Source organism: Salvelinus alpinus, chromosome 5 (assembly GCF_045679555.1).
Source record: "Salvelinus alpinus chromosome 5, SLU_Salpinus.1, whole genome shotgun sequence".
In the NCBI taxonomy this organism is placed as follows: domain Eukaryota; kingdom Metazoa; phylum Chordata; class Actinopteri; order Salmoniformes; family Salmonidae; genus Salvelinus; species Salvelinus alpinus.
The window spans coordinates 11,946,255-11,972,085 of NC_092090.1; the positions used below are offsets into that span (position 1 = coordinate 11,946,255).

Consider the following 25,831-nt stretch of genomic DNA (forward strand, 5'->3'; position numbering starts at 1 on the left):
CTGAATCCTAATTGTCTGCATGACAAGGACTGTGTTTACACATGCTGATCTCATTGGTCAAAAAAAAATCTGATTTGTACTGTGTAAACGCAGTCGTAGTTATGAAAACCTACCTAAAATAAATAATGACTGGGTGGTACCAGATTATTATTCTGTTGATTTATTGAACACATTTGTAGGATTCATAAATAAACATTCACAAAATTTCAAATAAGTACATTAGACCTAATTTCCTTTTTCCTCTGGTAAGTCAACTTTTGAAAAGGCACTCAGAGCCACAACATTCCACTTCCCCCAATCATCTACAACAGCCACAACATTCCACTTCCCCCAATAATTTTCAACAGCCACGACATTCCACTTCCCCCAGTCATCAACACTTTTCACACAGGGAAAACAACCTGGTTTCAATGTATTTCCAGATGGTTGTCTTCAAGTAGTCTGGATAAACTACAAAAATCGATTCTTAATTCTCAACCCCAATTAAGTAACAATTAAACGGAACGGCAGGTAGTCTAGTGGTTGGAGCGTTGGGCCAGTAACCGAAAGGTTGCTGGATTTAATCCCTGCGCTGACAAGGTAAAAATCTGTTGTTTTGCCCCTGAACAAGGCAGTTAACCCACTGTTCCCTGGTAGGCCGTCATTGTAAATAAGAATTTGTTCGTAACTGACTTGCCTAGTTAAATAAAATACATCTACTGGAACAGCACAATTAGGTAGTTAATACCAATAATTGAGAATACACCATATTTAATATACAAATGTTAGATTCCATATCATGGGCACATACATTGTTCATTTGTTTTTCTACCCACTGTGCCAATCTGACAAACATAAGAGGAATGTAGGTTATGGCCCAATTCTCTCCTTCCTCCAATTAACGTCCCTTCACAGATTTGAAAGGAAATGACTAGTATACGAAATATGGTGGAAACTCCCACTAGCCCATGCCAAATGCATATCTAGATTTGTGGGAAGGAGTGAACACTTTGGGAGAAATTAGATATTGGGACAGCCCCATAGAGAGAACTTCAACCAGCCTCAAAGTCATTTGATGTAATGCTGTCGGACCAACTGCACAGAACCCCACCAGGGCTAGCTGTAGTGGGTTGTTTAACTGGAGACATTTAGGAGGGATTGTTCCCAGTGACAGACAGCAAAACTGACTGACAAGATGGGGATCATCACCAGCGGTGCCAAAGATATCTCATAGCACTCGGTCAATAACACCTCTGGGTAATGTATAGTTTACAAAAGGAGAAAACTAAATCAGCATCAATTCATCATATAATCACTGGTTCAAGATCAGTCTGATGGAAGATATGACAGAAATCACTCAGATTACAAAAAGAAAGAACAAGGAGGGAATGCAAAAAGGCAAGGATCCGTAAGATACTCTGGCATGCCCTAGCAACAGAACGGAAGGATCCTGAAGATACTCTGGCATGCCCTAGCAACAGAACGGAAGGATCCTGAAGATACTCTGGCATACCCTAGCAACAGAACGGAAGGATCCTGAAGATACTCTGGCATGCCCTAGCAACAGAACGGAAGGATCCGTAAGGTACTCTGGCATGCCTTAGCAACAGAACGGAAGGATCCTGAAGATACTCTGGCATGCCCTAGCAACAGAACGGAAGGATCCTGAAGATACTCTGGCATGCCCTAGCAACAGAACGGAAGGATCCGTAAGGTACTCTGGCATGCCTTAGCAACAGAACGGAAGGATCCTGAAGATACTCTGGCATGCCCTAGCAACAGAACGGAAGGATCCGTAAGGTACTCTGGCATGCCCTAGCAACAGAACGGAAGGATCCGTAAGGTACTCTGGCATGCCCTAGCAACAGAACGGAAGGATCCGTAAAATACTCTGGCATGCCCTAGCAACAGAACGGAAGGATCCGTAAGATACTCTGGCATGCCCTAGCAACAGAACGGAAGGATCCGTAAGATACTCTGGCATGCCCTAGCAACAGAACGGAAGGATCCGTAAGATACTCTGGCATGCCCTAGTAACATAACTGCATGTTGGATCTTATTTGAGGGTCCCAGTTGAAATAGAGCAGATTAACCAGCGCAGGTTTTCCAGTGAGTCTGTGGGGGACTTGAGTCCCTGTGTGTCTCTGTCTCTGTATTTTACTCAGGGTCTCCCTCTTTAGTGTCGATCCCTATCCAGCTGGCCAGGTGTCCTTCAACCACCTCTTGCCCTCAGCCCCAGTTATAGAAGTAGATATTCTGCCAGACAGGTAGGTAATCCATTAGAGGTCCTGGAAGGACAAGTGGAGGTTAAGGTTAAGCCAATCAGGACAATGAACACATTAACTGACAAGATGCAGACTGGCAGAATTTGGAAGCCACAGTGCATGTCAGCAGACAGTGGACCACCAAAAAGGTAAACGGAACAAATGCATCCCATGCCATTTTCAGATACTTGGTTTCTATAAAAAGTAAACACTTACGAGCAACCAGCCCGACGCCGGGAACGTTGTCTGACAGAAATCGGAGTAGGAACAGGATCTTTGTTCTACGTGAAACAAAATCAAAAGGTTTAAAAAGCAGCACACATGATAGAAAATATGCCATGTTCCAATGGTCATTATGGTAAAGAACTTCTCTAGCCAGAGAATCTGTTGGTTTTGATTTGACTTGAATATATTTTATTCAGGGCAACCCATTAAGACCAGAGTCTAGTTTACAATGGTGCCCTGAGGACAACAATACAACAAATCCAAAATGATCAATACAAATAAAATACACTACAAATGACAGAATCAATAATACAGCTTCAAACACCACAAATACTGTACAATCATTTACATTCAATCCAAACAGTTGCAATTCTCATTAAATTTCTTCAACAAAGTCCTAAACTGCCCTACAGGCACAAGAGAGTTGAGATGTAGGGAGTTTTGTAGGCTATAAGCCCAAATATTTATAGGTGGGAACATGCACGATGAAAGAACCATCCAATGCATAAATGTGTAAGCCATCAAATATATCTACGAGAATTAGAAAACAGCATACATTTAGTTTTCTGTTGTAGTTGTGATTCTACTCACTCAGAGAATGTGTTGTAGTTGTGATTCTACTCACTCAGAGAATGTGTTGTAGTTGTGATTCTACTCACTCAGAGAATGTGTTGTAGTTGTGATTCTACTCACTCAGAGAATGTGTTGTAGTTGTGATTCTACTCACTCAGAGAATGTGTTGTAGTTGTGATTCTACTCACTCAGAGAATGTGTTGTAGTTGTGATTCTACTCACTCAGAGAATGTGTTGTAGTTGTGATTCTACTCACTCAGAGAATGTGTTGTAGTTGTGATTCTACTCACTCAGAGAATGTGTTGTAGTTGTGATTCTACTCACTCAGAGAATGTGTTGTAGTTGTGATTCTACTCACTCAGAGAATGTGTTGTAGTTGTGATTCTACTCACTCAGAGAATGTGTTGTAGTTGTGATTCTACTCACTCAGAGAATGTGTTGTAGTTGTGATTCTACTCACTCAGAGAATGTGTTGTAGTTGTGATTCTACTCACTCAGAGAATGTGTTGTAGTTGTGATTCTACTCACTCAGAGAATGTGTTGTAGTTGTGATTCTACTCACTCAGAGAATGTGTTGTAGTTGTGATTCTACTCACTCAGAGAATGTGTTGTAGTTGTGATTCTACTCACTCAGAGAATGTGTTGTAGTTGTGATTCTACTCACTCAGAGAATGTGTTGTAGTTGTGATTCTACTCACTCAGAGAATGTGTTGTAGTTGTGATTCTACTCACTCAGAGAATGTGTTGTAGTTGTGATTCTACTTACTCAGAGAATGTGTTGTAGTTGTGATTCTACTCACTCAGAGAATGTGTTGTAGTTGTGATTCTACTCACTCAGAGAATGTGTTGTAGTTGTGATTCTACTCACTCAGAGAATGTGTTGTAGTTGTGATTCTACTCACTCAGAGAATGTGTTGTAGTTGTGATTCTACTCACTCAGAGAATGTGTTGTAGTTGTGATTCTACTCACTCAGAGAATGTGTTGTAGTTGTGATTCTACTCACTCAGAGAATGTGTTGTAGTTGTGATTCTACTCACTCAGAGAATGTGTTGTAGTTGTGATTCTACTCACTCAGAGAATGTGTTGTAGTTGTGATTCTACTCACTCAGAGAATGTGTTGTAGTTGTGATTCTACTCACTCAGAGAATGTGTTGTAGTTGTGATTCTACTCACTCAGAGAATGTGTTGTAGTTGTGATTCTACTCACTCAGAGAATGTGTTGTAGTTGTGATTCTACTCACTCAGAGAATGTGTTGTAGTTGTGATTCTACTCACTCAGAATCTGTTGTAGTTGTGATTCTACTCACTCAGAGAATCTGTTGTAGTTGTGATTCTACTCACTCAGAGAATCTGTTGTAGTTGTGATTCTACTCACTCAGACAATGTGTTGTAGTTGTGATTCTACTCACTCAGAGAATGTGTTGTAGTTGTGATTCTACTTACTCAGAGAATGTGTTGTAGTTGTGATTCTACTTACTCAGAGAATGTGTTGTAGTTGTGATTCTACTCACTCAGAGAATGTGTTGTAGTTGTGATTCTACTCACTCAGAGAATGTGTTGTAGTTGTGATTCTACTCACTCAGAGAATGTGTTGTAGTTGTGATTCTACTCACTCAGAGAATGTGTTGTAGTTGTGATTCTACTCACTCAGAGAATGTGTTGTAGTTGTGATTCTACTCACTCAGAGAATGTGTTGTAGTTGTGATTCTACTCACTCAGAGAATGTGTTGTAGTTGTGATTCTACTCACTCAGAGAATGTGTTGTAGTTGTGATTCTACTCACTCAGAGAATCTGTTGTAGTTGTGATTCTACTCACTCAGAGAATCTGTTGTAGTTGTGATTCTACTTACTCAGAGAATGTGTTGTAGTTGTGATTCTACTTACTCAGAGAATGTGTTGTAGTTGTGATTCTACTCACTCAGAGAATGTGTTGTAGTTGTGATTCTACTCACTCAGAGAATGTGTTGTAGTTGTGATTCTACTCACTCAGAGAATGTGTTGTAGTTGTGATTCTACTCACTCAGAGAATCTGTTGTAGTTGTGATTCTACTCACTCAGAGAATCTGTTGTAGTTGTGATTCTACTCACTCAGAGAATGTGTTGTAGTTGTGATTCTACTCACTCAGAGAATGTGTTGTAGTTGTGATTCTACTCACTCAGAGAATGTGTTGTAGTTGTGATTCTACTCACTCAGAGAATGTGTTGTAGTTGTGATTCTACTCACTCAGAGAATGTGTTGTAGTTGTGATTCTACTCACTCAGAGAATGTGTTGTAGTTGTGATTCTACTCACTCAGAGAATGTGTTGTAGTTGTGATTCTACTCACTCAGAGAATCTGTTGTAGTTGTGATTCTACTTACTCAGAGAATCTGTTGTAGAAAGGGGAGCGGAGCAGGTAGTACAGAAGCAGAAAGGCTCTCCTCCTCACCTCCGCCCTCTCCCGCCAGTTCAGAGACTTAGTGTCACTCATCAAACCAAAACTGTGGAGAGAACAGACCAGGGGATACCCCTTTATCCCACTCATGTTTCAGTGCCTCCTTCATGACACTGCTTTTAAATGGCCTGTATAGAAGAGTATGTCTATGGCTATTTTGTTTTAATAGTGGAACACATATCATGTGCCCAGTCAGTGTGTGCATTTATTTTGTGATTACTCTTAGCACATGTCAGTGTAAAGAGAAGAGAGCATGGTTACCTGGTCATTTCCATGGCTCCAGATACGAGCCACGGTTTCCAGGAGCCTCTCCCACATATTCCCAGGCAGAGCACTGCGTTTGGGAGCAGCGTTGAGGAAAACACACCCTCTGAAGTAACACATTCCAAAGTATAGACTGACTGGAGTTAGAATGAGAAATCCTTGAGGTTTCATTTACCATTGATTAGGTCAAATACTAGTATACTGTATATACAGTGCAGCGATGTATTCCACTAGTAAGGGACGTGCTGTTAAGATGAACAGAATGCTTCTAGGCCATACAGAGGTATGATATGGAATCATGCAACCATTTCAGCCAATGTACTTTATAGCTGCCGTACCAGAATCTATAGAGGCAGTAATCATGTGATGACATTGTGCACGTTTAATTATTTAGTGTCTCTGTGGCAGAGTCCCAGAGTAGGAAGGATACAGTGTACCAGCGGGCGTCCGATGTACATGGACTCTGCTATGGTCTCCTGGACCCCCAAGGCAGTGGGACTAGAGGTCAGATCCTCCTCCACAGCACACCTCTTCTCCCTACTGGGGGCTGCCCACAGACGGGCCTGCAGAGAGGGAGCTGAGAGAGAGAAAGTGAGAGAGAGAGGTAAGGAACAGATAGTACATTCCTGATAAATAGTATTGGCACGGTCCTGAATGCAAACATTGTACTGGAACATGTGTAGTCTTACCATTGCCCAACGGCCTCATCACCCTCCCTGACCGCTGGCCCACGAAGGAGCTGTCATCCTGGTGGTCATCATGGTCCTCATCTGTAAGGAGGGAGAGGTACAGAAATATATTTATGTCCAGGTAGTAGTTCCATGTTGTCTAGATTGTGAACTCTGCAGTATATGGTACGGTCCTGGTATGACCAAGGACATTGGCACATTGGTTATAGCCAATGAGATAGCAGAACAAGAAGCGGACACAAAACTGCCCCAAAGTTGTTTTGAATCAAAAGAACAAAGAGAGTCATGTTTAAGTCGTATTGTTTGGATACAGTGGTATCTGCCAGACACCCTGCATTATTAAAAACAAATGTGTTCAACATAAAATATGTGCCAACGTGCAAACTCTTGACTTCTGTTACCGTTGCCTCCCTGTGCCTCCCTGTCCAGTGGGGTAATAGGAGGGGAAGTCTGCATGCCAGATTTGTACCAGAAGAGCAGTAGGAAGCGTAAGACGGCTCTGGAGAAATGTTGGACAGAGAGAAAGAACAGAGAGGGGAGTGAGGTGGAAGGAGAGAAATGGAATGTAACACCATGCAACATAACATCCCAGTAACCATGACGTTTTTCAACAATCAGAGACAATCTAAAGAAAAGCACAGTTTATAATATTAGACCTACAGGCTGACATTGTCCTTACTAATCCATGTGTCACAGAATATCTCATTGTCCTTACTAATCCATGTATCACTGAATATCTCACTCTTTACTAATCCCTGTATCACTGAATATCTCATTGTCTTTACTAATCCATGTATCACTGAATATCTCATTGTCCTTACTAATCCATGTATCACTTAATATCTCATTGTCTTTACTAATCCATGTATCACTGAATATCTCATTGTCTTTACTAATCCATGTATCACTGAATATCTCATTGTCCTTTACTAATCCATGTATCACTTAATATCTCATTGTCCTTTACTAATCCATGTATCCCTGCATATCTCATTGTCCTTACTAATCCATGTATCACTGAATATCTCATTGTCCTTACTAATCCATGTATCACTTAATATCTCATTGTCTTTACTAATCCATGTATCACTGAATATCTCATTGTCTTTACTAATCCATGTATCACTGAATATCTCATTGTCCTTTACTAATCCATGTATCACTTAATATCTCATTGTCCTTTACTAATCCATGTATCCCTGCATATCTCATTGTCCTTTACTAATCCATGTATCACTCAATATCTCATTGTCTTTACTAATCCATGTATCACTGAATATCTCATTGTCCTTTACTAATCCATGTATCACTTAATATCTCATTGTCCTTTACTAATCCATGTATCACTGAATATCTCATTGTCCTTTACTAATCCATGTATCACTTAATATCTCATTGTCCTTTACTAATCCATGTATCACTGAATATCTCATTGTCCTTTACTAATCCATGTATCACTGAATATCTCATTGTCTTTACTAATCCAAGTATCACTGAATATCTCATTGTCTTTACTAATCCAAGTATCACTGAATATCTCATTGTCTTTACTAATCCATGTATCACTGAATATCTCATTGTCTTAACTAATCCATGTATCACTGAATATCTCATTGTCTTTACTAATCCATGTATCCCTGCATATTTATTTGACTTTGCACACTACACAGCATGTTGTAGATGGATCAAAAGGGATCAAGTTAAAGCGTTGGTTAGATATCGCTCCACGAGGGGCTCCTTCATTCCTTACTTAGTGATCTGGATGAGCACTATGACCAGCCAGCGACCTCCCTCCCCCCACAGCTTGGTGGCCCCCATCTCCAGGAACACCTCCACATACTCCACCACTGACAGCCAGGTGAGAAGCCTCTGCTGAGAGAGAGACTGAACAAACAACCGCACACACACACGGTCAGGGATTGCACAGTCAGTTCCGATAGCACTTCCCTGTTTCAGAGTGTTTTCTCCCATTTTGTGCCCAATGAACACAACCCAGCACATATTTAGACTATTGTGGACCTCATCATGGGTAAGGTTAGACTACTGTGATTGACCTGGTGGAGGTGAACCTCATCATGGGTAAGCTTAGACTATTGTGATTGACCAGGTGGAGGTGAACCTCACCATGGGTAAGGTTAGACTATTGTGATTGACCAGGTGGAGGTGAACCTCACCATGGGTAAGGTTAGACTATTGTGATTGACCAGGTGGAGGTGAACCTCACCATGGGTAAGGTTAGACTACTGTGATTGACCTGGTGGAGGTGAACCTCACCATGGGTAAGGTTAGACTATTGTGATTGACCAGGTGGAGGTGAACCTCACCATGGGTAAGGTTAGACTATTGTGATTGACCAGGTGGAGGTGAACCTCACCATGGGTAAGGTTAGACTATTGTGATTGACCAGGTGGAGGTGGACCTCACCATGGGTAAGGTTAGACTATTGTGATTGACCAGGTGGAGGTGGACCTCACCATGGGTAAGGTTAGACTATTGTGATTGACCAGGTGGAGGTGAACCTCACCATGGGTAAGGTTAGACTATTGTGATTGACCTGGTGGAGGTGAACCTCACCATGGGTAAGGTTAGACTATTGTGATTGATCTGGTGGAGGTGGACCTCACCATGGGTAGGGTTAGACTACTGTGATTGACCTGGTGGAGGTGAACCTCACCATGGGTAAGGTTAGACTATTGTGATTGACCAGGTGGAGGTGAACCTCACCATGGGTAAGGTTAGACTATTGTGATTGACCTGGTGGAGGTGAACCTCACCATGGGTAAGGTTAGACTATTGTGATTGACCAGGTGGAGGTGGACCTCACCATGGGTAAGGTTAGACTATTGTGATTGACCAGGTGGAGGTGGATCTCACCATGGGTAAGGTTAGACTATTGTGATTGACCAGGTGGAGGTGAACCTCACCATGGGTAAGGTTAGACTATTGTGATTGACCTGGTGGAGGTGAACCTCACCATGGGTAAGGTTAGACTATTGTGATTGATCTGGTGGAGGTGGACCTCACCATGGGTAGGGTTCGACACAGCCCTTTGCGCAGAATGCCATCATTAAGCAGCACCAGCAGGTTGGAGGCAGAGTACACTGCAAAAACACACACAACAACAAACCGATCCACCAGTTGAAGTTCCTGAATGCTTCTGGTTCATGGTTATACTGCAGTCAATAAAACGTTAACTGTGAGGTAAAGTGAGGTGCTAACCTACCCAATTCAGAGATTTCGTGGGAGTCAGTGAAACGCCCTGTGAAATAGACACAAAAACACTTGAGGACTGATGCTATGTCAAACTAATGTAATGCTGTTTCAACAGAGAACCAATCAAAGAACTTGGCTAAATATTTCAGATAATAATTACATTTCATAAGGTAGCGTTACGCCTGCCATGGGCCATGCCAGACTCTACACAGGACTACTGACAACACGATGTAGCAAATAGTTATATTTAACGATTGCACTCTGAATCATGCACCAGATGCATGGCTGTGACTGTTTTTCATATGCTGAATTAGAGAATAACATTCCTTTGTTTTCATGATCAAACACGAGATTGTAGTGTTGAGAGGAACATCAGGCGATGCACGGTTAATGTTTTGGGAAGAGGTGTAGGCAATTAGCTTGGCAACTTTGATACATTTTAGAGGATGCTGCATTCAAAACAAATGGGAACTCAGAATCTCCCACTTCAACTACAGTGCGTTCAAAACAAATGTGATCTCGGGAGAAAAAAAATCGAGTTCCGACTCAGAAAAACTTTTTTGAACGGTCATCCAACTCGGGAATTCGTGCCTCTTTCTGCAGCTCCGACTTTCAGAACAAAATATCACTGACGTCGTGATTTGACCTCGTATTTTTCCGAGTTCCCAGTTCTTGAACGCAGCAAGCCATTCGCTCTGGCTTTCACTTTTAAACTCACCTGAAATGAGGTACGACAGCGTTCTTACGGTGCTCTCCAGTTGTCCAGTCGCTGCAGGGTTCTTCGTAACGTACTCCCGATACCGCTCGTAGAGCCGGGTCAGTTTCTCTGTGTACAGTTTAGACATTGCATTAAACTGCTAAATCAAAACATGTACTGAAACGATCACCTACACATTATACTTCCGCAACTGAAGTCTGCTTCCTGGGACGAAAAACACCGGAAGTAACTTTTTTGTATTATGTTAGAATAAACGTAGCAGGTTATGAGACTATGGTTAATGTTTGGAAAAGGGTTAGGGCAAATATTTGTATAAGATTGTTATCTGTGGTTAGGGTTGGCGAAAACACTCTCATAACCTGCCACGGTAATCACTTCCGGTCGTAGCTTTATCGAAGGGGCGTGAAAATAGTATGTCCCTTCTTGTGACAGGGCGCCGAAGGCAAAGGTTTTGAGTGTGTTCGAGCAGTAAGCCTAGCGAAGCCGAGTGGAGTCGGGGAGGTGCATCTCCGACAGCCAACTGTCGGACACTGTAGTGGTTTTCCAACGGCAGCGCTCAGATCAACATGTTAGTGTCAACATAGCTGCTATTGTTTATAAACGTTTTTTTGTATACATGTCAAAATAAACTTTTGTATACCTCCATATCACACACTACAATGAATTGGTTAGAGAGAAGTCTCAAATATAACTTTATTTTGTATTCCCTGTAGCTTTAGAAAGCAGTTAAGTTGTTTCCTGTTTCTTTCAAGTCTTTGGCAACGTTCGCGTGGATCAAACAAAACACAAAATGATTGGTTTGCACATAGCATGGTGCAGTTGGTGAGAAGCGACTTCATAAATAAAAACGGCATGACCTTTGATCATATGATTTTTGTAAAGTGCATGCAGTCCACATGTAGTTGCAATTTGTTAAAATGTGTATACACATAATGCAACACACCGGCTGTGGTCTCATGGAATTTAAAATTGAATGATACAATGTCTATTTGGAGCCCTAGAAACGTTCCTTCCAGGCAGTGTTGGGAAAAAGTATCCATTTGTCATACTTGAGTAAAAGATACCTTAATAGGAAGTTACTCAAGTAAAGGTGAAAGTCACCCAGTAAAATAGTACTTGAGTAAAAGCATAAAAGTATTTGGTTTTAAATATACTTAAGTATGAAAAGTACATGTAATTGCTAAAATATACTCAAGTATCAAAAGTAGAAGTAAAAGTATAAATAATTTCAAATTCCTTATATTAAGCAAAGCAGACAGCAACATTTTATTGTTTTTAAAATGTACGGATAGCCAGGGGCCACACTCCAACACTCAGACATGATTTATAGATAGCCAGGGGCCACACTCCAACACTCAGACATTATTTATAAGAGATGCATTTGTGTTTAGTGAGTCCGCCAGACCAGAGGCAGTAGGGATGACCCTGTGTTCTCTTGATAAGTGTGTGAATCTCACAATTGTCCTGTCCTGCTAAGCATTCAAAATGTAACAAGTACTTTGGGTTGTCAGGGAAACTGTATGGAGTAAAAAGTTAAATATTTTATTTAGTAATGTAGTTAAGTAAAAGTAATAGTTGTCAAGAATATAAATAGTAAAGTAAAGTACAGATACCCCAAAAAACGACTTAAGTAGTAATTTAAAGTATTTTTACTTAAGTAATTTACACTGCTCCCAGGTGGGCTTCAAGTCCTTAAGAGAGTGTGGAACTAACATGTCGTATAAATGTTAGCCTTATGTCTTAACCTATTTTATCAGCTTTATTATAATTATGTTTTCTGTATCAACATATCAACTGATATAAATGGTTGGTATTTAGTGAGGCCCCCAAAAGGCTCTGACTGCATGTGTGGGTATGGATTTGGGTATACAGAGCCACTAGGCGCGAACCCAGAGTCTATGGTGGCACAGCTAGCGCTGCGATGCAGTGCCCTAGACCACTGCGCCACCCGGGAGGCCCTAGTTCAGATTTTTTTGTGACCCCCATCCCTGGTCTAGCTCGTCCCCACACACATCCTGACAGACCAGCAGGCCTTTACACCCGGCCCAGGACCCCGGTAACAATTCACAGAAGTAAATCAATGTTCCCTTTTATAGCACAGCATGTTTTGTTGTGACAGAATACATTTAGAACATCTTTACTGACTGAGGTTGTATGTCCTGAGCGGTATTTGTTAGATTGTCAGAGTAACCATGTTTGGGAAGAAGCAATATCGTTAACTTAGCTTACAATACGAACAGTGGCGATTTTAGCATGTAAATCTTGGTGGGGCAAAAAAAAGTGGGATGCATACCAGTAAAGCCACAACACAACACTAAACAATACATTAATTGCACTATAACGGTGGCAAACGATGCCCACAAACTGTCAGGGCCTACATAAATCTGTCCCAACAGCAGTCCCAACACATTATCACTGCTACACCTGGCTATCAGCGGAGCCTTGTCTGGCAGTGAAACAGTTCATTCAGCCTCATTTACTGCCTTTTAAGAAAACAGCTGATATGGCTGACAATTGAGATGTACGCACTATGGCATAAGGGAACGACAAGCGGATAAGAGGCAATCCGTAATTTCGATTAAGACAATGAGCGAGCTCGGACGGACTTAGTCAATATAACTATTTGTTCAGCACTTTTGAAATGTACAGCAACAGAATTGAGAGCATGGGCCATTCTTACAGTATTCTCTCTGTACACCAAGTCAGAATCGTAGGATAAATAAAGGGGGCATATAAGCAGACAATGAAAGCTCTTACAATATTCAATGATTACATTTCTCAAAAACAGGTTATAGGCTACATGTGCACCACCAAGTCAGAACAGTAGGCAAAATTAAGAGGTGAAAATAGACCAAATTATTAGGGTGAGGCACATGGGCTACTAACAGCTTACTACACAACATACACTTAGTATTACTTTCTTAGCTACAGTATACATATCTCCCTGGCACTTGAACAGGAAGGTGGAGCGGCGGTCCTCTGAGGGCAAATTTTGTCATCAAACTTTGTCAGCAAAGTCGGCATTCTCTGGATTTATGGGGCTTTCAAGACAACTGGTAACTCAAGAAATGATCAGTGATCTTCAGGTCGTAGCTCTAGAAAGAGGCCAGAGTTCCCGATTTACAATTCCGAGTTGGATGAAAGTTCGAAATGTATTTTCCCAGTCGTAGCTCGTTTACCCGAGGTCCCAGTTGTCTTGAACTCACTAAAGTCAGATTTTGCAGTTCCGAGTTAACAGTTGTTTTGAGCGTGGCACAAATCATGCTTCATTGACCGCATGGCCAATGTTGAATGTTTATAATTTTAAACTAGGAAAAGAGACCCCCCTTAATCTTAGACTTGGGACCACACAGCCACTCCACTGAATAGCAGGCTAATGATTGCTTTGCAATGCTTGCAGTTAGCCACTGATTCCTTCCAAACAACTCATTGTTGAATTTGTGATTTCCAACTTGTTGTGTAATGTTTATGTCCAATGGCCGATGAGCACCGATACGTTTTATCTATAATTTCTCTTCATTATTTCTCTTCATATGACAAGGATTAAAAATTATTTGCCAGTAGATTGTCGACTTGATTCATGATGTCATCATTTAGCTAAGATTTTGAAAGTATGATGTTGACATGATCAATCGAATCAAAGCTACTGTAGATATATAACATTATTTGACATCATTTTATCTGTGGCCAATGACCTTGAGGCTTCTTGTATGGGAACTTCTAATGTAACTCTATGAATTTTCGATCTCTACCCTTAGACTTGGCGGTGACGTAGTGTCCCCATGAGTGACAGAGCACTGAGCCAATCACGGTGCAACGCCAGCTATTTTCTGCTGGCTTGCCCCACCACCACAGAAAGCACTGAGCTAGGCAGAAACACCTGCATTTGGAGCTCCCTTACTCAAGAAAACTAAAAAGAGACCATGTTTGTATGCGGCTTTATTAACTCAATTATATATATATTTTTTTTTACATTGTTTGTAAACTGTTATGTGCCACGTGTTAATGCCAAAATAACATAACAATAACAATATATTTTTTTTGCTAAAAATATGGGGCTCAAAACAGGTGAGGCTCTGCCCCACCTATCCTGAATGACGGGTCGCCATTGAATATGAACATAGTCATTCTCAACAATGATGAACTTTAACCAACTCAACACTTGTCACATGTAAGCCTACCCGTACATGACGACCTAATAGAAAACTGAAATCTAGTAGTCACGCAACTTGTGGTTGTGTAAAGTGGGAGGACTCTCATGTGGAGTTAGCTGTGTTTCACCAATGGGTGGGTTAGCTGGGTTTCACCAATTAACTTCTGGTTGAGAAGTCAGAATAAAAGTACTGAAACAAGAGGGGAAAAAAATATATATATACAAATACAGAGCAAGGTCCCCAACTGAAAAAATGTGTTATTTGATTTTGTTATTAAGAATTGAATATATTTGAACAATATGGCAATTAATTTGACTTCAATGAGTTCATCATGAATAGGAAGGACTATTATCTATGGTCTTTATCCTATATCCCGCCCGCTTCTCACACACACACACACACACACACACACACACACACACACACACACACACACACACACACACACACACACACACACACACACACACACACACACACACACACACACACACACACAGGGAGTTTGGAGGAATAGCACAGGGTCAGCGCCCCTGGAGCATTTAAGAGGTTAAGTGCCTTGCTCAAGGGCACAACAGCATGAGTTCATGAGAGCTTTTATTTTGAAGCCTGAAAACAGGAAGTTCCGTTTTTGTGCTAACGGCAAACATATTACATCCTCTAAAGATCAAAGTACAAGAACATAGGGAAATATTATGCGTGAGAAATAATTCCTAAAGTTAATCTTTACGAATTGCTTTATTGAATGAACGATGGCGTTTGACCGTCACCTTTCTTTTCCGGTGGGGCGCTCATAGTGTGAAATCAACATCTGCATCGGTAGTAACCGCAGGAACACTTTTGACGGATATATTATGCATTTATAAGAACTTCGTCTTCAGATAAACAAAGGTAAGTGTATTTGATCTCAATACTTGACAGCCACAGTGTCGGCATTATATTGTCTTATGCCGTTGTTTGTTATTTCATAATTTATTTATCCTTGTTCCAGGTTTTCCAGGAGGCTATTATATGCAAGAGGGTGGACCGAATTGGGTTTAGGCTTAACGTTACAGTAAAATGTCAGGAGTTAAATCAGACTCACCCACCGCCGTTACCGATGTACATACAGGCTCAAAGATGCAGAGAGTAATTTACGTTACTTACCTCATAGCTGTCCTGGATATCACATGCATGTTTTTACAGTTTTCCATCACTCCTGTAAGTATTTGTGTTTTAATGTCTATTTTAGTACCCAGGTTACAAAGTGGTTGTTTTTGTTGTTATATGATTCGCCTATATTGATAGAGATGAGAAAGAAAACAATGCCGTTTATTTCAATACTTTCGATATCAGAATGGATACAAAAAGTAGGCTACGTGTGATATGCATTCATTTGCTGTTATTCAAATGTATTGTAGATATTTGCCATTTACTAATAGGTTTGAACAGTTATAAATGGCCTTGGGATTGTTGACATATTTGACATAGGCCTACATCTAAAACAATAGATAGAAAAATGGCCTTACCTGGGCCTTCTTGAGGGCACCATCGTTTTTGATAAAGGATTGTGACTATGCGCGTTGAAAGCAGTATATCTATGACAATCTAGTATGAATTAATTACAGTGGCGATTTTAGCATGTAAATCTTGGTGGGACCAAAAAACGAATGTGGGATACATGCCAGCAAAGCCACAACACAACACTAAACAATATATTCATTGCACTATAACGTTGACAAACGGTGCCTGCAAACTGTTAGGACCTACATAAAGCTGTTCCAACAGCAGTCCCAACACCTTACCACTGCTACACCTGGCTTTCAGCGGAGCCTTGTCTGGCAGCGAAACAGTTCATTCAGCCACATTTAATGCCTTTAAAAAAAACATAGCTGATGTCTCCCTGGAAAAGCCAGGCTGACTTGCTTAAACAAATGTGGTTTCTACTAAAAATTGAGATGTACAAACTATGTCATAAGGGGACGACCAGAGGATAAGAGGCAATCCGTAATTTCGATGAAGACATTAATGAGCGAGCTAGGACGTACTTAGTCAATATAACTATTTGTTCAGCACTTTTGAAATGTACAATGACAGAATTCAGAACATGGGCCGTTCTTAGCATGGCACAAATCATGCTTCATTGACAGCATGGACAATGTTGAATGTTTATCATTTTAAACTAGGAAGAGAGACCCGTAATCTTAGACTTGGGACCACACAGCCACTCCACTGAATAGCAGGCTAATGATTGCTTTGCAATGCTTGCAGTTAGCCACTGATTCATTCCAAACAACTCATTGTTGAATTTGCGGCAAATCACGGCTCAACGCTCCGTATTTTCCGCTGGCTTGCCCCACCACCACAGAAAGCACTGAGCTGGGCTGAAACACCTGCATTTGGAGCTCCCTTACTCAAGAAAACAAAAAAGAGACCATGTTTGTATGCGGCTTTATTAACTCAATAATATATATATATATTTTTTACATTGTTTGCAAACTGATATGTTACACGTATTAATGTCAAAATAACATGCAAAACAGGCAAGGCCCAAAAAATTACAAATATTTTTTTATTATATTTTGCAAAAAATGTGGGGCTCAAAACAGCCCTGAATGACAGGTCACCACTGATTAATTATTATAATATTTTTAAAAATGTATATGTATTTACGTTTGAACTCTCACTATTCAGTATTTGGCGAAGAAGCTGGGATTTGACACCCTATGGATTGGCTATTTGCAAACCATGGTTGGTGTCGTCCAATTGTTGGGAGGCCCGATATTTGGCAGGTGAGCAAAACTCTGTTGAATGAAATACATAATCTGTTACATAACCACAGTCTGTATCTTTAATCTCCAACCCTGGTCAAAGATGCACAATTTGCTGCCGGCAAATTGAGTTTTAAAGTGCTGTCACTTAAATGTAATTGAGTTATGGTTCAATGACTCGGGGCAACGAACCATACAGAGAGGCCTTATCAGACCTGAATCCAGACACAAGATCGCAGCTGTTATGTGTTGGTGGCCATATGTTGGCAGATGTCAATATAGATCAGTGTTATTTTTCTGTTGTCGGTAGGTTTGCAGACCTTTTTGGTGCCAGGGCAGCAATGTGTCTATCCTGCACTGCCTCTGTAGTCTACTATGGGTTACTAGCGATAGCTGACAGTCCTCTCATGCTCTTCATCCACAAACTCCCCGCTGTCTTGATGCATGGCTTGCCTGGTAAGTGCTACACTGCCTGTTGTTTATTTAACCTTTATTTTAGCAGGAAGTCCCATTGAGACCAAGGTCTCTTTTTCAAGGGAGCCCTGCATGACATGATCCACAGCAATTACACAATCACAGTTAAAGACAAATATACTCTGTTGTTCCCTTCATACTCAAACTCCCAGATAAGTCCCCAGCGTATGTACCGTGCCTAGGACCTACTGTACTAGACAGCCCTCTAACAGATCCTTTAGGATCTATTGTATTAGACAGCCCTTTAACAGATCCTATAGGACCTACTGTACTAGACAGCTCTCTAACAGATCCTTTAGGATCTACTGTACTAGACAGCCCTCTAACAGATCCTATAGGATCTCCTGTACTAGGATCTACTGTACTAGACAGCCCTCTAACAGATCCATATATGTCTGTCTATACCCCATATGTTCCAGTGTTACTAAAGTGTGTATAAGTCTGACTTGTTGTGCTCCTCTCTCCTCTCACCAGGAGCCCAGATGGTAGTGACTGACCTGACAGAACCTGACAAGCGGGCAGATGCCCTTGGCAAGCTAGGCCTATGTTTTGGCATTGGCATGGTTGCCGGCTCCACCTTGGGCGGTACACTAAGCACACGTTATGGGTGGGTGAAGCACCTCAATGCTCACAGATTCTAGTCCAATCCAAGAGCTGGAATTTAGCCGTGTCACATCCCTGCTCTGGCTTTTCCAGGGAGACATTTGCTGCTTGTGTAGCTGCTGGAGGGAGCTTCATCAGCTTCCTGTTGGTTTGGACGTTTATCCCTAAACACACTAAGATACAAGCTCCACAGGACAACACAGACAGTAAGACTCTACACCTACCTCACAACACACTATTCCCTCTCTAAAGGGTTTGTGCGTGCGTGTGTTTGTGTATGGGTGTGTTTGTGTTTGTGTATGGGTGTGTGTGTGTGTGGTGAAAAAAAATAGAATTTCTGCTTTATCTGACACTTACTGTGGCCTGTGTGACATGGGGACATCCATAATGTGTGGTATTTGACACGTGACTTCATATGTGAGTTGCGTGTGACGTATTTTCCTGGTTCTGCAGAGAAGAGCAATGCCAAGTCAGTCTTTGACCTGGGTGAGATCACCAGACTGATGAAGTTCCCTGGTGTGGCCAAAACCTTCATGGTCAAGATTATCTCAGGTCTGCCATCAGGTGGGTGTCCTCCACTGTGACCTATAAGAGTTGTTTATTCTCCACCTGTCTTAGTTTAGACTCATCTGACGGAGAGCTAATCACTTAGCAGGAATGTGTTGCTGTAGAACTGGAACCAGTGATGTAGTGAAAGGGTAAAAGCACGTAACACAGTTCACCTACAGATTTTATTTGGAGAATAGCATTTATGCACACTAACGCAAACCAATGTTCAGCGTTTAACAATCTTAATAAAAACTACAACACCCATCTCAACCAATGTTCAGTGTTTAACAATCTTAATAAAAACTACAACACCCATCTCAACCAATGTTCAGCGTTTAACAATCTTAATAAAAACTACAACACCCATCTCAACCAATGTTCAGTGGTTAATGACCTTTTTATATATATATATATATATATATTTTTTTTTTACACGTAATTGTCTTTTTAGTGTGTCTGTCTGTGTTTTCATGGAGTCCTTTTTAACAACCTCAAGGGATTCTGTCTCAGGTATCTTTCAGGTCATGTTCTCTGTTATCGCCATGAACTTCTTCCAGCTGGCGCCAGAGCAGAATGGCTACCTTATGGCCTACTTTGGGATCGTGTCAATGGTATGGAGCAAGGATGCTCACGACATATACATTTAGTAATTTAGCAGACACTCTTATCCAGAGACACATTATATTTAGTCATTTAGCAGACACTCTTATCCAGAGACACATTATATTTAGTCATTTAGCAGACGCTCTTATCCAGAGTGACTTGCAGTCATCTTAATATATATGTGGTTGTCCCAACTAGCTCAGTCATTCTTCCTCAGTGAAGTAGTTAGTCAGCTGTTAATGTTAGTAGGAAAAGACAAGTGTGAGTTTGTTTCTTTTATACTCTCATTGTGGCCTCTCTTTATTTTGTGGTATTTTGCACCTGTGCTGCTAAATTAGCGATGACGTTGTTTGCGCGTCAGCTCGACTGGCGATCCCGTGTTCACCACGTTATTTGACCACTACATTCCTGGTTAGGACAACACGATGTATTTACAGTAATTAAAAGTTTAGATGGCTAAATTCTCCTGAAATATCCAGGATATCAAATCCCCTCCCTTGTGGGAACAGGATTTAATAGAGCAACTCTGGTGAGAAATTAACTTTTTTGGTCCAATTTTTCCAGGTAATCCAAGGGGGAGTGATTGGCCGGCTGACCTCAAAGTACTCTGAGAACTCACTGCTTCTCCTCTCCATCGGCATGTCAAGTCTGGTGGGCCTGGCTCAGGTATAGAGGATTCATTTCATCTTGTCAAGTCTGGTGGGCCTGGCTCAGGTATAGAGGATTCATTTCATCTTGTCAAGTCTGGTGGGCCTGGCTCAGGTATAGAGGATTCATTTCATCTTGTCAAGTCTGGTGGGCCTGGCTCAGGTATAGAGGATTCATTTCATCTTGTGATAAATGCAGGGTTGTATATATTCACCGTAGCAAAACGTACACAAAACATTTTTAAAAAAAGGGGGAAAAAGCACTTGGACAGTTTCACAGTCTCTCCCTGTTTGTTGTTTTATTTCCGTTTGGTGCCTAATGAATATGACCCTTTTGTAAAACCTTTGATCTTAAAAGGTTAACGTTTCGTTCTCTCCTTGGCAGGTCTTCATGGCTAACGTGTTCCAGTTCTGCTTCATCGTTCTCCCCATGATGTTCTCTCTCAGCGTGTTCAACGTCATCACTGACAGCATGCTGACAAAGACTGTGCCTTCCTCCGATACCGGTGAGACAATCTCAACATATGTTGAGAAATGTGAAGGGGGGGCATCAGTTAAACAGTAAATCATTGCCTAACCTAACAACAACAAAAAAACTTTTACAAAAAATCACCTACCGAGAAAGAATCACAGTTGGTGTCGTAACATTCTGAAAGAAACAGTTTAACATTGAAGTGCATCTTCTGTCTGTTTTGCTCTGGACATTTTTGTGATTGGTTCTCTTCACTGTTCTGCAGGCACGATGCTGGGCCTGTGTGCCTCTGTGCAGTCTCTGCTCCGCACCATCGGCCCCACGATTGGAGGCTTCTTGTATCACAACTACGGAGTGGCCTCTTTTGGGTTCATCCAGTTTGTCGTGAACATGGTCGTGTTTGTGTTTATGCTTAGAAACATGGTCAACAGCAAAGATGAGCACAGAGAATGACATTCCAGACTTAAATACATAGGGCATTTTAAAAGTGACCTAAATATAGTTTTATATTATCAGAGAATTTTATTATATTTCTATAATGGACAAAAATATAAAATGCAACAATTTCCTAGATTTTACTGAGTTACAGTTCATATAAGGATAAAAAAAATATACAGTATATCTGAATATTGTACTTGTGATTTGATATTCAGTAAACAGGAACGTTCAGAAGAACAGTTGTTTACTGGAGATGCCACTTACATATAAAATCCTTTGTTGATTCTGCAGATGTGATTTTTGTGTTTCTGTCAAACAGAAGGTGTGTGTGGGGCATTAAACCCAATCTATTAGTAACTAGTAGATGGTCACTACTGTAGTTGTGTTAGCTCTACAGAATCTCAATTTAATATTTGCTCAACCATTTCAAAAACTGAAGATACAAAATAAATGTTTTGTTAAAATTTTTATTTCAAGGTCTCACACATTCCATATTCCTATAAAAGATTTCTCATCCCTCTGCTATCGTTGCAACATGCCTAACACCTGCTCAAAGCATGTTATTTTGTCATGTAAAAGACCAAAACCCCCAAGGAAGCCTCTGTAACAAATGTTTCTGTAATCATCTCTGCATTGCAATCGTGCATTAATTCAACTTCACTGTCTATCAACTTCACTGTCCTCTCAGTCATAATATCAGAATAAAAAAAAGGAATGATATGCAGTCATGATGGAGAGAGGGAAATGAAACCTCAATGGACGGCTGTATGACACGCTGCCAACCAATAGCAGCACTTTGCAGTAGAGAGCTAAAACTATCATGGTGTGACTAGTCAATCTACAGCACATGGAAGCCTGGGCCAACAAAGGGTTTCAGAGGACTCATTTCCCCTTTCAACAGACAACCTGTTGCCTACAGGGATAGTTCACCTGAATGTCATCATGTTTTCAGCTTGCAGGTTGTCGTCAGGCCAGGGAGAGTACAACTAGTAGGTTATTATTACTTAACTAAAACAACCACAGACACGTTGTCGTCAGGCCAGGGAGTGTCTACAACTAGTAGGTTATTATTACTTAACTAAAACAACCACAGACACGTTGTCGTCAGGCCAGGGAGTGTCTACAACTAGTAGGTTATTATTACTTTGCTAAAACAGACACGTTGTCGTCAGGCCAGGGAGTGTCTTCAACTAGTAGGTTATTATTACTTAGCTAAAACAACCACAGACGCACTTTAGCATCGCTATCGATTACCCCCAGGTGTGGTTTTACACAGAGTTCATTTTGGCACGCAATTTAGTTAAAGCTAAAACAAGTGAAACTGAGGTTATCAATACCAATCTTAGCCGCTGGTAGCTATAGGAAAGTAACTGAATCCGGACCGTAGTTGCAGCCAATCACCAAAAAAATAAATAATAATGTATCAATTAGTGATTTTGATTGAACCAACCCTTTAACGTGACCCCATGGAGTGCAGTGCAAAGGAGCCCAGGTTTTGTGCCAAGGTCTTAAAAACAGTTGGAGAGTGGATTCATCTCCTCACCTTCCACCTGCTCTCATGTAAAAGAGGAGGAGAGGAGAAAGAAAATAACCCTCCACCATATTACCGTCACCGTCCTGACGTGTTAACTCAGAGGAGGCTAACAAAGAGATCATTCTTTAGACTATTGAAACACACCCAGGGTCTCTCTGGCCTCAGCATCACCAATAGTCAGGCCCTCCAGGAATTCACAGTGATTTTTTTGTGTAATTTGCTGTGAGAAAAAAAAGAAGCTTTATTTTGCTGCTGCAATTCTGCCATTCTGCATGAGGGAAAAGTTTTGTCGTGTGGCTTGAATGAACTATATTATGCGGTAAATGTGAGGTGATTGGTTGAAATGGCAAGCGCTCTTTTTGTACTGCGGTGATGGGTACATTTTTGAGATAATATTGCGACGATTTGACTGCTTTATTCAGAAATAGTGCGGTGATTGGTCAAATTTACAAGCCCTCACATAATATGCAGGGAATTGTTGATTTAGCAAAAAAATGGATAGGAGGAACTGAATAACGACAAATGAGGACAGAACTATCGCTATGGGCGGAGCGCGGGAGGGGCGGAGCAGCGTCCTCTAGGGGGCGAGTTCAGCAGGACACAACGTTTCGGGAACGTTCAGATAGAAATATGCTATGTAGAACAAACATGACATGTAGATTAAGGAATCATGTCGGCTCCAATAGTGGCGTAACTATCTGCAACATTCCAGAACGTTTGACAACTGAACGTGGCCCAGGACTCTCAGCAGCCATTCTGATTGGTCTGGAGATACTCTTGGTGCAGTTTCTCCTGGACTTCGTAGAGTTTCCGCAGCTTCTTGGTCTGTCCCTTACTGAGATCCTTCCCCTCCACATCACGCGTGGGGAAACCCTGTTGGAGGAGCAGAACGTGCCTGTCAAAACACTTAATATTCAATAAAGCCTTGTAGCCACCAAGATATCAAGGAGGTATACAATTGTTGTATATTTACCGTTTCATCAAAGCCGGAATACTTGTCGGTTTCAGAGCGGAACATATCGCATGGGGAGATTTTCATCTTTGCAAGTTTGGCCAACTGTGATGAAACAACCATGAACAGAGACACATCAATATACCTGCATTATTACTGCTCTCAGATCAGTTAGCAGAGGAGACACATCAATATACCTACATCTAGACATGAGGCGGGTAACATTATTACTGCTCTCAGATCAGTTAGCAGAGGGGACACATCAATATACCTACATCTAGACATGAGGCTGGTAACATTATTACTGCTCTCAGATCAGTTAGCAGAGGGGACACATCAATATACCTACATCTAGACATGAGGCGGGTAACATTATTACTGCTCTCAGATCAGTTAGCAGAGGGGACACATCAATATACCTACATCTAGACATGAGGCTGGTAACATTATTACTGCTCTCAGATCAGTTAGCAGAGGGGACACATCAATATACCTACATCTAGACATGAGGCTGGTAACATCAGTATTACTGCGCTCAGATCAGTTAGTGGAGGACTCGGAAGACAGTGTTCCTGCTATAGACAAAGGACTCTCCCATTGAGGGAATTCCACCAAAGATGAGTCCTCCTCTATCCATCTCTATGGTCCTACTAACCTCCTGCTCCTGCTTCTTCTTGGCAGCCTCCTCTTTCTTGTTCTTCTTCTCGTCCTCCATCTTCTTTTTCTCATTCCTCTCCCTCAGCAGGGTCTCTTTGTCCACCAGCTTCACCACAGTGGGAAGGCCTAACAATGACAAGACAACACAGCCAGTCATCACTGTGGCTGCTACTAGTTTTCGCTGATCTATAGAGTGTGTGTGTATATTGTGGTCAGTGCATTTACCTTCATGGTCTTCTAGGCGCACCCCCAGCTCAGGTAAGGTGTCATTACGGACCACGTCACACAGCTGTAGCACCTCTGTCACTGAGAACACAGACAGAGTCAGTCACCACGTCTACAAGCCTCACATTTCTAGCGGCAGACAACTGTGTTAAATTATTAGTATTTTTGTTGAATAACTTGGGAGGGAGGAAGTATTTACCATTCTGTTCTCTGGCGATTTTGCGAACAGATTCTCTGAAGTCTGACAGCACCTTCAGATAGGGCATCACTGTGGTCTCCATCTGCAAGCAGCCTCAGTTAGCTTGACTAGAAACGTCCACAGAATCACAACGTCTACGAGAACACGGATATAATAACAATATGATTTATTTTAAAATACAAAGTGACTTAGTCATACATACATACATACATACATATGGGTGATCCCAGGAATCAAACCCTCCATCCTGGCGTTGCAAACAACATACACTACCAACTGAGCGACAGAGGACCACTACAAACTGAGGAGAAATGGTGGTGGCCAATCCCAACAGTATATCATGTTGAAAGCACCTGGACTGCCAAGAAGCAGCCTGGTATCTCCAGGGCAATACTTACATCCCCATGGTGACCATCTCCTCCCACTGGGAATCCAATAGGCTCAGACCCTTCAATGGCCCCAAAGGTCTACAACACAGACGGGGTTAGAGAATTTCATCAGAACAAAGGATGTGGTCTCCTGATAAGTAAAATGACAGAATGGGTTACTATCATACCGCTTAGCTATAGTGGTGTAAATATTATGTGACCCGGTTTCACTTTCTACATCGCGTTTCATTTTTAATACTGAATGTATTCACGAGATTTATGTGATGGCACCGTTGTTTAGTCGACAGCCGACATCAGCTCTGGTCTTGTGACTGTAATACTGGGGTGTATTCACTAGGAACCAAATGGATCCAAATGGAACCAAACAAAAGCAAACGTAAACGAAACAGGTAGGAACTGAATTTGTCCAATAGAAACTCATTTTTGTCGGCAAAACCTTTTTTTTGCTATGGTGCAAAACATTTTGCAACAGTGTGCAATGAATGAACACACCCCCTGGTATGCTGCACAAGCTCTCCCTCACCTTGAGCATGTCAGTCAGGTAGAGAGCGATGCTCTTCATCAGCATGCGGTTGGGCTGCAGCTTGGAGCTCTTCCTACTGGCTATGTAGGTGTTGCTCTGGGTCACCAGCGCCCTCATCTCCTCCATGGTGCTGCGCGTGTCCACGTTGTCACACAGCGCCTCGTGGACTGCTGCCTTCCTCGCATAGAAACTGCAGACAGGGACAATGGAGGAGTGGGCAGGGTTTACTCTCATAGAAACTAGACAGACAGAGACAATGTGAGTGGGATTTCCTCCCTAGTCTACACAGGGAGCTGCCACC

The 25,831-nt window shown here is 41.6% G+C and overlaps 3 protein-coding genes across 5 annotated transcripts in view; 1 reads left to right on the plus strand and 2 right to left on the minus strand.

Moving 5' to 3' along the window:
* Window positions 1–1,750: 1,750 nt before the first annotated feature.
* On the minus strand, window positions 1,751–10,564 carry pex16 (peroxisomal biogenesis factor 16). Its single transcript, XM_071400624.1, has 11 exons — window positions 10,362–10,564; window positions 9,654–9,689; window positions 9,455–9,531; window positions 8,181–8,314; window positions 6,832–6,929; window positions 6,431–6,511; window positions 6,172–6,318; window positions 5,739–5,811; window positions 5,404–5,523; window positions 2,460–2,524; window positions 1,751–2,267 (listed from the first exon to the last, which is right to left on the minus strand). Exons 1-11 carry the CDS (start codon window positions 10,486–10,488, stop codon window positions 2,209–2,211), a joined length of 1,017 nt encoding a protein of 338 aa, XP_071256725.1. The 5' UTR covers window positions 10,489–10,564; the 3' UTR covers window positions 1,751–2,208.
* A 4,578-nt stretch (window positions 10,565–15,142) lies between these two features.
* Window positions 15,143–21,637, plus strand: slc22a18 (solute carrier family 22 member 18). Its single transcript, XM_071400631.1, has 11 exons — window positions 15,143–15,406; window positions 15,507–15,715; window positions 17,189–17,286; window positions 17,576–17,721; window positions 18,214–18,346; window positions 18,436–18,548; window positions 18,796–18,906; window positions 19,402–19,502; window positions 20,059–20,160; window positions 20,527–20,647; window positions 20,879–21,637. The coding sequence occupies exons 2-11, from the start codon at window positions 15,575–15,577 to the stop codon at window positions 21,064–21,066; spliced, it is 1,254 nt and encodes a 417-aa protein (XP_071256732.1). The 5' UTR covers window positions 15,143–15,406; window positions 15,507–15,574; the 3' UTR covers window positions 21,067–21,637.
* The window catches only part of cars1 (cysteinyl-tRNA synthetase 1), a 35,864-nt gene continuing 31,535 nt past the window's right edge, over window positions 21,503–25,831 (minus strand). For all 3 annotated transcript variants that reach the window (XM_071400626.1, XM_071400627.1, XM_071400625.1), the window contains 7 exons: window positions 25,531–25,720; window positions 25,017–25,085; window positions 24,619–24,700; window positions 24,420–24,500; window positions 24,193–24,320; window positions 23,559–23,642; window positions 21,503–23,458 (listed from right to left, as the gene is read on the minus strand). In XM_071400626.1, the coding sequence (XP_071256727.1) occupies window positions 23,330–23,458; window positions 23,559–23,642; window positions 24,193–24,320; window positions 24,420–24,500; window positions 24,619–24,700; window positions 25,017–25,085; window positions 25,531–25,720 (763 nt within the window). In that variant the 3' untranslated portion in view covers window positions 21,503–23,329. The remainder of the gene's footprint in view (window positions 23,459–23,558; window positions 23,643–24,192; window positions 24,321–24,419; window positions 24,501–24,618; window positions 24,701–25,016; window positions 25,086–25,530; window positions 25,721–25,831) is intronic.